The sequence below is a fragment of the Poecilia reticulata genome, chromosome 22 (assembly GCF_904066995.2).
Source record: "Poecilia reticulata chromosome 22, P_reticulata-male-v2, whole genome shotgun sequence".
In the NCBI taxonomy this organism is placed as follows: Eukaryota; Metazoa; Chordata; class Actinopteri; order Cyprinodontiformes; family Poeciliidae; genus Poecilia; species Poecilia reticulata.
In genome coordinates, this window is record NC_088851.1 from 579105 (window position 1) to 595415 (window position 16311).

General features: G+C 38.4%; 1 protein-coding gene across 4 annotated transcripts in view; it reads right to left on the reverse strand.

Annotated features, from left to right (window-relative positions):
- The window catches only part of LOC103458073 (uncharacterized), an 85810-nt gene that overhangs the window by 68459 nt on the left and 1040 nt on the right, over positions 1–16311 (reverse strand). For 2 of the 4 annotated variants that reach the window (XM_008398627.3, XM_008398626.3), the window contains exons 2-11: positions 15904–16027; positions 15169–15305; positions 14927–15096; positions 14219–14414; positions 12683–12939; positions 12517–12602; positions 12356–12417; positions 11713–11951; positions 117–306; positions 6–41 (exon numbers count right to left, since the gene is read on the reverse strand). In XM_008398627.3, the coding sequence (XP_008396849.1) occupies positions 6–41; positions 117–306; positions 11713–11951; positions 12356–12417; positions 12517–12602; positions 12683–12939; positions 14219–14414; positions 14927–15096; positions 15169–15305; positions 15904–16027 (1497 nt within the window). Of the gene's footprint in view, positions 1–5; positions 42–116; positions 307–11712; positions 11952–12355; positions 12418–12516; positions 12603–12682; positions 12940–14218; positions 14415–14926; positions 15097–15168; positions 15306–15903; positions 16028–16167; positions 16309–16311 lie in introns of those variants that run through there. The other 2 variants (XR_014085759.1, XM_081603005.1) reach the window with 2 other exon arrangements.

A 16311-nucleotide genomic window follows, 5' to 3' on the forward strand; every position in this document is an offset into this window, starting at 1 on the left:
CATACCTCCTCTCCTGCTGGTGTTGAGGTCAAACCATCTGTCTGAGGTGATGGAAGAAGAACTGTTACAGGCTGTGTGCTCAAATGAAAGATATGAGTCGCTTCTGTGTGTCTCACCTTTGAGTCGTTGTGGATGTTTAGCGTGGGCACGGCATCTGGAAGGAGGGCGGTTTTTTCCCCACCACTGTCATAGCACTTCTCTGTGAAATGGGCCGAACAAATGGAGGACCAGAGCCGAGGATGCCAGTTCCCCCGGCCACAAGCCTTCAGCCATTGAGACAGCAGTGGCAAATTATGGAGAGGAAACCTGGATGTTCAGGAGAAAAGAAAACATTTGTCTGTTTACATTTTGGTTGTATTGGTCACATCATTTCAGGTAAAAAGTCATCCTTGAAAAATCAATACGTTCAATAAATTTCAAGGGTTAAATCATCGTTGGTCAAACGTTTGGTTTTAAACAATGGCTTTGGACATTTCTTTAGAAAAATGTAAAAGCTTTGGTCTGTTTGCAAGTCAAAAATACACAAAAAGTCAAAAATACACAAAACCCAGACTTTGTTCCATCTTGTCAGGACCCTGTATTTAAAATCTTGGATGATTTTAAAATCTTGGATAAGTCTGAGAGATTGCTGATATCCCAGACACCAGTGTCATGATCAAATTATACATAGACTTCAATCAGTAGAAATAAAAATTCCACTCCAGAGTTGGAGAAGAATGCTCAGATCAACCCAGGTCCAACTCTATTAATGACTCAAAACGATGACCAGCTAAATATTTTACAAAGACTTCAATCAGTAGGAATAAAAATTCAGTGGTTAGAGGTCAATATTGATTTAAATATTCTAGAAATGAAACGACTCTTATTCAAAACAACAGAGAGGTTGGATGCACCACACCCTGGAATTCTCTGGAGTTAAGCCAACAAAAAAGTTTCACATTTTGAATCTGATGAGACGACTAACAGAGGAAGAACCCCTCACTTAGACAAATCAGCATGACCAGCCTTGAGCCATAATATCCATCTGTCATCAACAACTGCTCGATATTCAACCTCAACACTCGCTGCACCAAAGAAAATAAGCTACCAACTGAAACCAAAATAATCCCCCTTACTTTCTCCTTTTCAAGGAGAAAGCGACCAGCCTGAGCCATAACACATTATTATTGCATTGGAATTCCACTGAAAAACCTCACCTTTAAACATCAATACATTCACCCCCCAAAGTGAACACCAAGAAAACAGAAGACATACCAAAAAAGCTTACTGTCGATGATGAGACAATAAATGAAATTGAAATGAAGTCATTGCAATAAGAGCACAAAGGTACTCTCCTTTTCCAATGACAGTGTCTCATATAACAGAAAAAATACTCTCTCTCTAACCACTGATCAGCTGAATATTGAAGCTCTAATTGTACATGTTGGAGCAAATATCTGGCCAAACTAAAGTCAGAAATTCTGAAATTCTGGTAGCACTGTTGCCTTATATTACTTGTAGTGCCAAACATCTGCTAATTTTTTTCTTTTTAGAATACTTTATTTTGGATTTTTAGTAATAACATCACAAGTATTAACTGACAGGACAAAATTGGTTCACAATAAATCACAATTCAAACAATGCTTAAAGTAAAATACATTTACAATAATATAAAGCAACACCCAAATGACAAGAAGGTCTGGATAGGGGTGGGTAAGGTGGGGGAGGAGGGTAATCATTAAGGATGAAATAAAAATGTATATGAATCGGAAATAGGTTGAGAGACAGATGGTATCAGATTCACTCATAGATCCTGTCGAGTCCAGCTCGATTACAGGATGATCAGTCAATCCAACGTGCTGGTAGATTTTGCATATACCTTAAAAACGGCTGCCATATTTTATAAAAAGTCTTACACCAATAGGTTATGTTTTCAAGGGTCACACAGCTTTTGATCTCACAAAGCCATCTTTTAATTGGAAGGCGGGCCTCTGATTTCCATGTGGTTGTAATATATTTCTTAGCAATTGCCAAAAGGACTTCTGTAAGTTTTTTTTATCATAATTTGTCTTTAGATTGGAGTTTGTAAAGTTCCCCAATAAACAAATCTCCGGGTCTATTGGAATCGTGATGCCAAGTATGTCTGATAGCGTTTCGCAAACTCCATTCTGAAAGCCCTGCAATTTAGAGCAATGCCAGGTGGCATGGAGGAAGAAACGTTCCTCCATGCCACATCTTAAACAAAGAGGGGATACATTGACGTTACACTTATGTAATTTTGTGAGGTAACATATAACTGATGTAAAAAATTTAATTGTACTAGTCTAAATCGAGCATTTAGAGTAGAGGTGAGACCTTCTCTACACAAATGATTACATAATTGCCTCTCAATAGATATTCCCAAATTCTTTTCCCATTTGGTTCTGGAACTATCCATACCAGCTATAGTTAAAGTTGACATGAGTGCTGTATACACCCTTGAGATGATTTTACATAATGGCTGACTGGCATGACACATTTCCTTAACAGGAGACATGGACAGTAACTTCCAACTTCTTTTCTGATTAGTTCTTATGAAGTCACAAAGTTGGAGATAGCCAAGAAAATCTTTGTTTGACCATTTAAACTTCTCTTTTAACTGCTGTAGTGACATAAATACTTCCTTTTCGTAGTAGTACTCCAAACGGCAAATTCCCTTCTCCTGCCAGGATCTAAAGATACCAGACTGAAAAATCTGAACACCCGCTAATTTTAGCTTGAAAAAATGTTCAGACTTGGACTGTTTACTTGAAAAGACTTGATCTTTTACTCAAAATCTAAAGTTTAAGACATATTTATAACGTGGGCCCCATTAACTCATTACTTTCATTCCATATTGACGGAGGCAGACCGTCCCTCTGTTTTTCCACACTGCGTATGTATGTGTGCATAAGCTGCAGCACAACCAATTAAATTAACAAGATTTAAAAATAAGGGTAACACTTTATTTGAAAGGGGGTGAATAAGACTGACATGACACTGACATAAACACCTGTTATGGACATGAATAAGCTTTCATGAATATTTATGACTGTTGTCTTAAAGCGTCATTCGGTAAATTATGACACTTTTAATACAAAGTTGACATTATTCAAAATGTCTTTGACAACTTGACATTTTCTAAAATTATTTCCGATTGCACTTAAAAAAATTAGGTAACTTTATGTTATTAAAGGTAAAGTTTAAACAGTAATGATTTCTTGGAGTCGTTTTCTTGAAGTTTTGGCTATAGACGGCATAATGGGGAGAGTGGCTGTGCTCGACTGGTGGTTTGATCTATGCGATCAAAGCTAAGCCAAAATGTTTTTGTCTCTATAAATAATAATGATAATAATAAACAATGACATATTGGCTGCCTCCTTTTTCTTCATTGTCATGTTGTTGATTGAAGCCTGTTATGATTACTTCAACACTTTTTTCCTGACAGGTTGACAGAAGAAATGCTGTCCAGAATGTTTCTATAAGCTGACTAATTTCTATAATGCCTAATGTCTGAGTTGTGTTCATGGTAATTATTTCTGACATTTTATGCTTTATGTTTTTATGTTCATAAGATTGTAGAAATTAATGAGTTAAACCCAGTTTATGTAGCTGTAAACTGAAAGTCTTAAATTTTTATTGCAGTGTTAGTGAAACTATATATTGATTTTGAAGGCCTATTTTTTACCAGTTCTCTGAGGAATGGTTATGTGTTATTCGTTTTGAATGTTTGAATATACTGGAAATATATGTGGTTTGAGGCATAGTGGTGCCTTTAAATAAAAATTCTGTTCTGACGGTTGCTTATCGCATCCTCTTTTGTGTTATGTGAAGTTCTGATTATGCAGATTATGCATTTTAGAACCGAACCAATTGTAGCACTTCTAAGAAGCTTACACTGGGTCAGGTATTAATGTTCTATCGTAAAACTAAGACTGTACTTTAAAAAGTAGCATTACAGTTTTCTTGGCAGTAGCTTACTCATAAAGTGAATGCAGTAGTAAAACTAAATTTACAGTAAAAATACTGGAACGCTAGTATTTGAAGGTATATTTACTTTCACCACTGTATTTTACGGTGGCCAACATGTACAAACACCCAGCAAAGACGAGAAAAACACATGCAACAAAAAGAGATACAAACAAAAAATGCTGAAAACAGAAGTGATCCAGACCACTAGGGGGAGTCGAACAAAGAACAGCTGTGTCCGAAGTCAGGTTTAGCATTTTTGGGTCCTCGACGACTGGAAGAGAGAAGCTGTAGCTTTCAGATAGCTGCTTAGCCTCTACCGTGGCATTATGTTGCTTAGCAACTGTGACAACGTGAATCACATAGCGACGAAGGAAAAAAAACGGACTCGAAGTATGTTTTTTTTCTCCTGATTTCTCTATTACTCTTCACCTTTTGTAATAAGGGCTATTGCATAGTTAAAAAATATGTTAGTCTGATTCTAAAATATTCAAACATGTATAGCCCATTTACACAAGCAATGTAAGAAAAGTATCTCTTTTCAAGTACTCTCCAAATCTCAGGTAAGACAACACACTTTGATCAAACTATTGCGTTTTTAGGCTTAACTTTAATCAGTCAAACCGATTTGCTCAGGAATAAATGAAATATTTGAGTGAACCAAAATATTCCAACTAGATGTTACCTGACTTAATATCTGTGTTAAGTCAGGTAACAGTTAGTTCATTTGGGAAATGAAATGAATTGTCATTTGGGAAAGCCTAAATGAGTCAGGTGTTCTCCCGTGGTATACTAAACCTGGACCAGCTGGCAGCAGGCGAGGGGAGCCTGCTGCCCTCGCCGCAGGGTGTTAATACAGCGGGAGCAGACATCTCCGAAAACGTCGGACCAATATTGCAATTAGGTGATGCACTGATGAACCAAGCAAAAATGTGATATTAATACATCTACATTCTCACCTACAAACATTGTTTAAATCATGTTGTGTCATGGCTGCTAAGCAACATAATGCCGAGGTGGAGGCTAGGCAGCTAGCTGAAGGCTACAGCTTCTCTGCAATGCTCTCTGCCTTCGCAGGACCCCTCTTCCGTAGACCGGGTCGTTTCTCAAGCCCATGAAAGAATGAGCTTGAAAGGATGCAGATCCTGTGAACTCGGGACACAAAGCTCTAGTGGTCTGGAACACTTATTTTTATATATTTTTTTGCATCTCTTTTTTGTTTGCGTCTTTTCGTTGTTGTATTTGTTTTTTTCGTGTTTGCTGCGTGTTTGCACCTGTCGACCACCGTAGTATTTTAATGATTCTGTATTTTAGTTCTGCTGGTGTCCTTATGGTTATGTGTATTTGTTATAAGTTGCATTGTGATCACTGTTATGTGTAGAGTGTTATGGGGTTCCCCTATCTGACTCTGCTGACTTCCACTCACATGTGATGGACCTGTGTTGGATAAATGTTATATTATCTTTTTCTACTTATTAGTTTTCATTCTAAATAATGTAGTTATCTATAAAAGTATCTCTTCTGTTTTTGAATAGTGTGTGGATTTAGTAGAAACTTGTGTCACATATTTGTTTCATGTGGTTGTAAAACCACCCCCGCTCCAGGACGCCAGCAGACAGAGTTGCTAGTGTCAACAATGCATGCTGACCATTACCTTATAAGGAGAAGAAGGCCAGTTGGGGGCATCTGGAGAAGGAAGAGGAATGCATACTGTAAACCAGTTTCAGCCTGTTTGCTCCCCCACCTTTAGAAACCATTTGTAACCAGGGCTTTTCCCCAAATAAAAAGCGGGGAGAGCGGAATGCAAGCCAGAGTTTGTTTGGGGCATGTGACTGGTTGCATCTCCGAACACCTCTCCTCGCAGCGAGTTGAATTCTAATCTCTGTCTCCGTGTTTCTTTTGCAGAGTTATATACTTATGTCAGGGGTTAAACCTGACAACCTGTCATGTGGGCGAAGGAATCAGGGGAGTGGGATCTGACAACACCGGAAGAGTGGAGAGTTCAGTGTATGTTAGCAGTGAAGCTATTCAGTTGAGTGTAACGATTTGTTAGAGGCACAGCTGCAGCCTAAGGAATAGCAGCTCGCTCTTATTTCTAATAAACCCTGATGGCGGTACTACATCTGCGGTGTGTTGGCGTCATTACAGTATTTACTTACAGTACACCACTTTAAAAGGTAATTACAGGATTGAAAAGTTACCTTTTCAATGTGGTATCTACAGACGCCAGCTTTTATTTTTTATTTACTTTTATTTTTTTACCGTTTTTCTGAAAGAACGGTAAAAAAAAAAAACCTGGCGTCTGTCGCTACCGGTATTTTTTTTATTGTTTTTTCAGAAAAACGGTAGATTACCGTTCTTTCAAAAGAACGGTAAACTACTGGCAGCTACAGACGCCAGTATTTTACTGGCAGCTATAGACGGCAGAAGTTTACCGCTTCTTTCACAGTATCTATACTGTACTTGCATTGACGGTGGATTAATTACGGTACAGCTACTGTGCATTTACAGTAAACTTCTGGCGTCTATAGCTGCCAGTATGTTACTGTAAATTTACAGGATTATTTCTTAGAGTGTATCCAACAAAAAACGGAGTGCAACATGCAAAACCTGCAAGAAGAGGATCTCAGATGGAGATACAACTAACTATACTACATCATTATGGCTGTCCATGGGTGATTGAATTTTTATTCAATTTAATAATAATTAAATTTAAAGTGCTGGTACCACCGTTGCATAATAATCTTAATAATTAAGATTATTATTATTAAATAATATTATTTAATAATAATAAACTGTATTTTTAAAAATACAGCTTCCAGTAATATATTTATGAAAATATTCTTCAATATTTATGTAATATAAATATTAACAGAAACACATAATTTCATTATAAAGTTGATTTTGTTTTTTACAGTAACATATATTTGATCATGTAAAAATCATTCTTATATGGACAAAAAGAAAAAATAAATTGCCCTTGACCTACTGTAGCCATGGCAGGTCATGCTTCTCTGGTAATTTGAGCTGCTGTGCAATGTGGAGTGCACATTCAAACCTCCATAGCACCAGCTGAAGATAAGTAAGAAAAACAATGTCGTAAAAAAGGACTTATCCTTCAGCGACAGAGAAAAAAGAAGGATGAATAGAAAAAGCCAAGATAAAGGTATTGCCTTCATGTGTCTTGGTAATGTAATGTTTATCAAAAAGATTTCTAGAGCTACTAATAGAAAATTATCTCGACAACGACCTTGAACGGTTCAGTTGAACAGCCAAACATTTATCCTAGCGTCTTTGTATTTGTGTGAAACTGAGTTTTAACTTTAAATGATCTCGTGGTTGATTTTAAATTTAAAACCAATCACGAGAATAAATTCTCTTGATTTTCTGTACGTTTGAGGTTTTTTTTTGTCTTCATAATGTTTAAAAATAAAAATGAAAACTTCTCAATGTTTGACGTCTAGAAAATTTTTTTTACATCATACTACATGGCTACTATAGTAATATATCAATGAGCTACTCTAAGCTTAGCATTTCTCAACAGGTGTGGCATGTACCCCACAGGGTGTTCAGAGGAAAAGTGTTTTAATGTTGGTCTGGATGCTGCATGCATCCTGGGAAGGACAATGGAATATCGCTCTCATAAACATGTAATTACTAAAATCACGATACCCTCACTATGTATCCCTGAGAAAAGTGAAGCTATTTAAATGAAGAAATCCTTCCATGGGTGATGCCACGATAGAGAGCGTTCATTTTATAGAGTTAACACCAGTGATGTAAGCGGTCCAGTATGCAACGGTGGTACCAGCACTTTTAAATCTCACTTATCAGTTTACCGGGATTTTTTGTAACAGATTTACGTCAGTTTGCCTTTCTCCATCGATACGCTTTCTGACAGCTCCGCACCGTAGAGGATAAAAAAATAAAAACATTAAAAAAATAACAACGTGCAGGTTGTGCAAAACTTAAAAACAGGAGAACCGGGACATAGAACAGAGCAACAAACTAGATGTGAATCAGGGCATAAAAACATATAATACGATGCAGAACAGTGAAAAATCAAGAGCTTATGTGACAGATCAAGTCAGACACATGATAATAAGGCGGCGTAGCAGGTAATGGCATGATGAGTGAAGATGGTGAGCGTCAATAGAAAGGGGAAGCAAACTAGTAACAGGAGAGAAACTAAAGAGGACATAACGATAAACCAAGAGAGGATAATACTAATCAAAGGAAACTAAATGAAAATACACAAAGAACAAAATACAAGAATAAACTAAGAAACTAAAGTAAATACAGAGGAATAAAACTATATGGCAAGACCTTTCGAGCAATAATTAATACAGGGGACTACATGGCAAGAAAGAACAGACACTGTTTTCAGATAAAAGGTAAAATAATATTGTTGAAGTGTCATGGGTTTAAGACCATATCTAGTACTAAGAAGAAATACAGTATATTTTACACACTATAAAAGCATACTATAAGTTCCTTATAAGTAACTTATCACTTATTTATGTTTTTAATTAGATTTTATTTTTTTTATTTCTTCAATATTATTTTTCATGTCAGTTTTAATGTCATGATGCTGTTAAGTGACTCCAAAACACTTTCAATTTGACTCCTTAGGATTTGATTAAGAACCAACTTTGTTCTTTGTAATTTCTATCCAGTAAAACTATTAATCTGTAAATCAATAGACAGGTCTATTGAAAAATGTCATCCATGGTTCTTCTGTCTCAAATTCGTATGGCATTGAAAGGATCTGGAACTTTTGTTTTTCCACTGAAAGCTCTGGTTTGCACAGTATGCCATGTCCATTGAAGGAAAACGCACCCCAAAACATGATGGCGCCCCCACCACTGTGTCGTCTAGAAATCATCTCAGGTGGGATCTCCTTGTCATGCCAGTAACGTTGGAAGCCATCAGGACCATCAAGGTTACATTTTTTCTCATCAGAGAAGACAACTTTCTTCCACCTTTCAATGTTCCATGTTTGGTGCACCCTTGCAAAGTCCAAACGGGCAATTTTGTGGCATTGAAGAAGACGTGGCCTTTGAAGACATTTTTTGTTTCTGAAGTCCTTCTCTCTCTCCAGATGCCGTCTGATGGTTATTGGGCTGCAGTCAGCACCAGTAATGGCCTTAATTTGGGTAGAGGATCGTCCAGTGTCTTGACGGACAGCCAATCGGATTCTGTGGCTCAGAGCTGATGAAATTTTTTTGGGTCTACCACTTGACTTTTTTGCTCCATAACCCTCAGGATCATTTAAAAAATGCAAAATGACTGTCTTACTGCCTCCAACCTCAGGAGCGATGGCACGTTGTGAGAGGCCTTGTTTATGCAGCTCAACAATCCTACCATGTTCAAAGTCAGTGAGCTTTTTTGCTTTTGCCATCAGGAGGTCTTGACAGTGTAAAGACTTGACAGAAAATGACATGGAATCCAGATTTTTGCACAGCTTTTGGCTTTTAAAGACTATGGTCTTAAACTTTTGATCAGCTGAAAAAAATCCTGTTTGAGTGTAAATGCAGTTTTCAGAAAATTTCCTGCTCAAACGTTCTTGTGTCTTGTACTGATTTTTTCCTTTAACATTGTGAAGCACTTAGAACCTTCTTAAGATTAAATAGTGCAAAATGCAAATTCTTGGAATTTTTTGACTGGTCTTAAGATTTTGATCAGGAGTGTATAGGGCAGCACAGTGGCGCAGTTGGCAGAGCGGCCCCGGTCCTTCTGCATGGAGTCTCCATGTTCTCCCTGTGCATGGTGGGTTTTCTCCAGGTACTCCGGTTTCCTCCCACAGTCCAAAAACATGACTGTCAGGTTAATTGGCCTCTCCAAATTGTCCCTAGGTGTGTGTGTGTGCATGGTTGTGTATCCTGTCTGTCTCTGTGTTGCCCTGCGACAGACTGGCGACCTGTCCAGGGTGACGCCGCCTTTCGCCCGGAACGTTAGATGGAGAGGCACCAGCAACCCTCCCGATTCCACTAAGGCACAAGGGTGTAAAGAAGATGGATATATATATAATTTTTGTTTGTTTGTTTTGTCATTGTACCCCCAAGAATTTAAAACTACTTTCACCTCTGGCAACTACAAAGACCAGGAAAAAAAAAATTTGCTCCGGATGGTGAAAACCGACTCCTCATGAGGAGTCATGATCTGTGTTACTCTATAGATGGTTTACAAACAAACCATCTATAGAAGTGTTCCCAACCCCTGGTCCGCGGACCGGTACCGGTCCGTGGACCAATTGGCACCGGGCCGCGCAAGAAAGAATTAAATATTTTCGTTTTTTGTATTATTTGAGCCTGCAGGATCTTTAATTTTGAAAATCCTTTAACCGGATTCTCTCTGTTACTTGCGCACCAACACTGAGCCCACAAGCAGCAAAATGAGTAAGAAACAGATCAGATGTCTTTGGAAAGTTTCTTTGCAAAGGGGAAAAGGCCCAGAGAAGAAACAGGAGAATGGATTTATCCCGGACCGGTAGGTGAGTCCCACATTACAAGTCGCTCTGCGTAACATGAGGCGACCGGCTGATAATGAGGCAATGAGTCTTCAAGCTGGTCAAGAGGAGAGGAGGAGAGCTTGTGAGTCTTAAGTCTGGTTTAGATGGCAAGATTTAAGATCTGTCGGCCGATTCTCCAAACCTCTGTGACCACAGACTATGGTCAACAGGTTCAATCGGTTCGTGTTCAGCCACATGGCAGGAGCAACACGAACCGATTCCAGTCACGAACATCCCGATTCCAGAGGATAATCCTGTAAAACTCCCAACATAGCGGGAATTTAGAATAACCAAACACAGATGACGATGTAGAAGCAATAGTGATAGTTTGTGTTGTCATTTTAAGAGATAAAAGGCGATGGGAGCAGCCGCTCTATTTGCTGCACTATGATTTGGAGGTGACTGTTTTTTCATAGTTAACATTTTTAACTGAATAAACATAAAAATAAATAATATTTACCTTTACATATAATAATAAACATTTCCACATATCATCTCCAATATCCACCAAACTCTCAGTTGCGCGATATGTCAGCTGTTTGGGATTCCCCTCTGTTCTTATGTCACCACGGTTTCTGATTGGCTACCTGTCACGTTCAACAGGTTGTGATCTCATTCCCAGTCAGGGAAAACCCCACAGGCTGCAATAAAAGGGCCAAGACAACCCAAATAGGGCATATTCAGGATTTAGCGGGAACACCAACATGGAGAAGCCTTATCTGACTGTTCATACCCCCCCAACAAAATTTCCAAGTTTTGACCGTGGTAATAAAAAGGTTGGGGACCACTGATATATAGCATTCACCTGCTATGGATGCTAAGGCTAGATACCATGGCCACCAATGATGGTGGATAAACAGTTAGCACATTGAGCTGCATTGAGATGTTCTCTGTCCCTAACTGTGTCTATGGAAGACAAGTGTGACTGTGTCATGTTGAGGATTACAGATATGGGCAACATTTTGCCTGGTACTGATGAGATTTGTACGCATTTCCCTCCCAACCAACTTTTGTAGGGTACTTTTTACTTTTATTAGTCAGCTTCTTTTTTTAATTGTTGCAGTTCAAGTTTATCAGTGTTCTGTTAAATTGTAAATAAAATACCTTCTCAAAAACACCAATAAAAATACAGAAAAAACAACTACTTTGAAGGTAATTAGAAAAGCACAACATGGTTAAGATTTTTCCAAGAAAATAAATGAAATAATGAAATTAGTTGTGCTGTGAAGTCATACCTGTGGAAAATAAGTCCGAGTTTTCTCTCCACTGGGCCACAGCGGTTGGTGCACTTGGAGACACTGCAGCGAATCATCTTCCTTTTAGATCTGTTGACACACGTCTGGCAGCTGGAGATCCAGCTGGCCAGGTCTCGACTCAGGCTCCCCCAGTAGTAGTGCTTAGAGATCTGTCTCTGGCAGATTCCCTGCCCATAGTGGCCCTGGTTGTCATGGAACTGCTGAAGGATGGAATTGACCTGGAAGACATGACAGCTTTCAGTTTTGTTCATGCTACACTTTTTTGTAAATGCTGGACTTATTACTAATTTATTATTATTTTTATTCAATCATTTAACTTGCCTTTGAGAGTTGCTATTTTTTAAATTTTGTTGTGCTTTCTTTCTGGCACAATAACAATATAATTCATTCTTATTCAGACTTGAGGTTTATGTTGCTGTATAACTATGTATCTGGATTTGCAACATTTCTTGTTTAAAATATATAACACATTTTAGAAGTCTGGTGCTTCGTGGTTTTGTGTCTATTTGAGATCATAGCATAGCAACTTCCAGTCTGAACATCTTGAGTATGTAATATTAAGAAAACACCTCCTGTTATAAATCCTACGTAATACTGATTGATCCATTGGTATTTAATTGACCTCTTCTCTGCTGCGTGGTACTCTGAGGGGCGGAGAGACTCTGGTGTACATCAACAGCCCATCTGAAACAGAAAATTGAATCCCTGTTTTACTTCTTCAAAAATGAAATAATTATAATAATGTATGAATCAGAGATATTCCAGCCTGGTGTCTCCACTTACCTATCAGACTAAAACGCTTGGCCATTCTTTTTAAAGCTGACCTGCTTCTTTTGCCCTGCATAGGCAGTACCCTGGTACTTAAGTACCTGCGGAATAGTGACAAACCAACAGGATAAAATGAAATTAAACATTGCCTTTGTCCTCTGTTGTTATTCAATGGTTATACCTGGCAATATGGTTGTAAGTAATGAAGCCTGGCTCAACAGCTGTCCTCCTCCGGTGTTCATTCATTATTCTGGCAGCCCTGCAGTCGGGTGCTGGGCCTGGCAGGCAGTACTGATGTTCCTGAAGCTGCAGAGCTGCTTCAGACAGACTGACAGGATGAGCGCTGTGGTCGATGACTGCAGCAGCAGCAGAAGCTCCTTTGAGTTCATCTTTCCATATGTTGGAATAACTGAAATTTTCACCTGACTCCACAGACACCTGAACATCAAGGAGAATTACCTAATACGGATTTACCAAACATTCCTATCCCAAGTCCAATCCAGGTCTTGTTTTTATTACCATTGTTAATATTCAGTTTTTTTATGTACAAAGTCAACAAGACATGGAGGAAATGTGCTTTAATCTGACACCACAGAAAGGAGCAATCATTAATGTTATCCTTAAATGACCCACCAATGTCAAATGCATCATTAAACTCTGTGATGTGTGATGACAGTCAGGATCAATGAGGCCCGACTCCCCCAGAACTGGATGTCCAGACCCAAGATCCAATATGGAACCCTTCATATTAAGCTAACATATCTATTTTTTTTGTTTCAGTATTTTTCTTGGCTGATGTCTCTTTTCTGAATAACATTGAAAATCTTGTATTATCTCGTCTCTATTTTCATATGAAGCTCATCCACCTGTCCTTCTCAACAAATATCACTGTTACTTTGTCTTACAATATCCTTGTTTGTCTCTCATTTTCCTTTCATTTTGAAAAATCTGGCAGCTTTAATGAAGATGATTAACAATGAGGCGAGTCCTTGAATGGTTTTATTCCAGTGTTCTGTCAGATCATCATAGGCTCTCAGAATAGCATACATGCAATGAGTATGCATCCAAGCACATGCACATTAAGAGTTCTGCGACATTTAGAGGTGCTGTCAACAAGATACAATAAAAATAAGTCAATAAATTGTTTTCAATGATAACTAGTTAGATATACATGCATTGTCATGGTTTCAAAGTGTATTTAAATCAGGGTCTAGCTGCAGCTGCAGTCAACACGCCCCATAGAAAACCTCCCTGTTTGTTGATGATGGTCTGACTAGTTAACCTTTGAGACGGGATATCATACAGCTGTTAATAACAAAGTGTATGATGATATAACTTCTAATGTTATGTTGCTGATTAAATAAAAACACATTGTAATCACAGCATATACTTCTCTGACACATATAGCCGTCGGTTTGTGTTATGTGTATGACGATCTGACAGAACACAGGCTTTATTTTCTGTATTTTCAAATTGTTTTCAAATGTCTTAATGAGTAGAAGAAGAGCAACTCTTGTACCTGTAGGGCTCAGCACTATAGATTCCATGTATTTCAACAGGCAGCACATGAATTCAGCGATTTTGACCATAAAAATGTTATTACCAATAAAACAACTATATAGGAAAGTCAAACTGATTTTCTCTCATCATTGTTAGCGTCTATTTTACTGCGTCACCTGCCCTGACTGATTAAAATGCTCCAGCACCACATTGTCACCTCATTTCCATGGGCTGTTACAGGCAGTAAGGTTGGGGCAGCATCCGGAGACAGCACCAGCTGACCGTCCTCAGTGAGTGTAAAGCAGGACATTTCAAAGTGTCTGGAACAGATGTAGGAGTTGGTGCGTAGCGAGGCTTCGTCCCTTTGAGCCACCTGAAGCCACTTCCTGCGCTGCTCCTCAACCTTAGGAAACCTGCAGGGCATAAAGGAAAGCACCATATTACCTCTACACAACTTTACTGAATTAAAAAAACAACACACAGCTTTGTGTACAGGGTTTATGGTTCTCTTTGATTTTTTGTCGACATAATACCAATGATGAATGATTTAAATATATCTCTCTGCCCAGTTTTCACAGCACATAACCAGACAGAGATTTCAAGGAGCAGAAAGAGTAAATGAGGTGGCACTTGAAAACAAATGATGGTGTCTTCAGGAACATGTTGCTGTGGAATATTGTTGTCATACAGCTGCGGTTTTCAGTCAGAGACCTCTTCAGATTCTTTGCAGGACTGGCTGCTACTGGAGACAATTTCTTCTCACAGGATCCACATCCACAGCAACTTTTTGAAGATACTTGAATGCATTTAATATCCCTCTTTAGAAATTAAATTAATTGAATTGAAGTCTGATTATGATGGAGGACATTTAGCATTCTGTTAAATCAGAGAATGTAGTGATGAGATGTATTGTTAAAGGCCTGACCTGTGAAAGGTGAGCTCAGGGAAAGCGTAGCTGGAGGCATCGCAGCCATAAACCAGGCAGAACAGAACAGCTGGTTGGAAAGGAGGAGGTGGAGGGCGGCTGTGACAAACCGGGCAAGCTTTGACCCAGTTCTTCACAGTCTCCGTCACTCCAACCCAGTAGTACATCAGCTGGAAAAACAAGAAGATCTGTTTTTAACACTTACTACAGTTTTAGATAAATGACACATAATTTCCACTCACCATAATTTCTCTCACTACCCGTTCTCGGCCGGCATGGTTGTTGTCGTCATGGTAACGTGTCAGAATCTCCCTAATCTCTTTTTCACTTCTGACGACACGAAGGAGACGGCCTCGATAAGGTCGCATCAAAAGGCCATCTGGAGGAGAGATTATTTTACAGCTGTAGTTCCAGCTAGTTTGAATGATTTCATTCTTTTTGACGTGTGGACAGAGGCGTATTATTTAAAATGTCCATTTATTGTATCTTAAGGTAGACGTAAAGAGCAGATAAAACAGACAAGTGTTGTGAGAGATCAAACCTAAGCAGTACATTATGAAAACTGGTGAGCAACTTAAAAACTTTCCCCAAATCAAGTCTGTGTTGAATCTTTAACAGAATGCCAGTGACTACAGTCACCTTAGCTTTCATAAAAGATTAACAAGAAACTGCAAAAGACGTATTTGCCACAAAGAAACCCACAACAGACTGAATCAAAATCAAATAAAAACATTTAACAGCTTAGCCTTCATATTTTTAACAAATTTATAGCATCGTCAAATGGCTTAATCTGCATACTGGTAATATGAAATAACTTACCAAAGAGTTTTAACCAATCCAGTCAATCTTATTTGAGGTGTTATCTTAATATTGAAATAAATTGGGTAAAGATGCAATGCTTCATTCATTGACTTTATTCACTTTTCAAGATGAATAGTTTCACTTTTGTCACCATTCCTAAATACTTATGGGATTACCTTTGTAGATGAATCGTTTGCAGGCAGCTTTGATTCCCTTTTTTAAACTTTTAGATGAATTTTCTCCAAACTTTCCAGTCTGAAAAAATTGTTCCAATTTATCCAGAAACCCAAATGAAGGCATCTGTAAGAAAGGAGAGAGACAAGTGGGACTAGATAAACATATTAGAACTGCAAGGCAGGGGAGGTCCTATTGCTATGTATTTGGTTGACAAATATCATTAATATAACCCTATTTTCAAGAAAAATTCCACTATAGCTTACCATGTTTCAAATACTGATCAACAAATGATAGTACCACCCTTGGAGCACAGAACTAAAAGGTAAATAGCTCAAATTTATGAGTCCATACTAGCTAGTGTTTCACTTGGCTAGTGTGCAGTGCCATTTTACATTCAAATGTAGAAG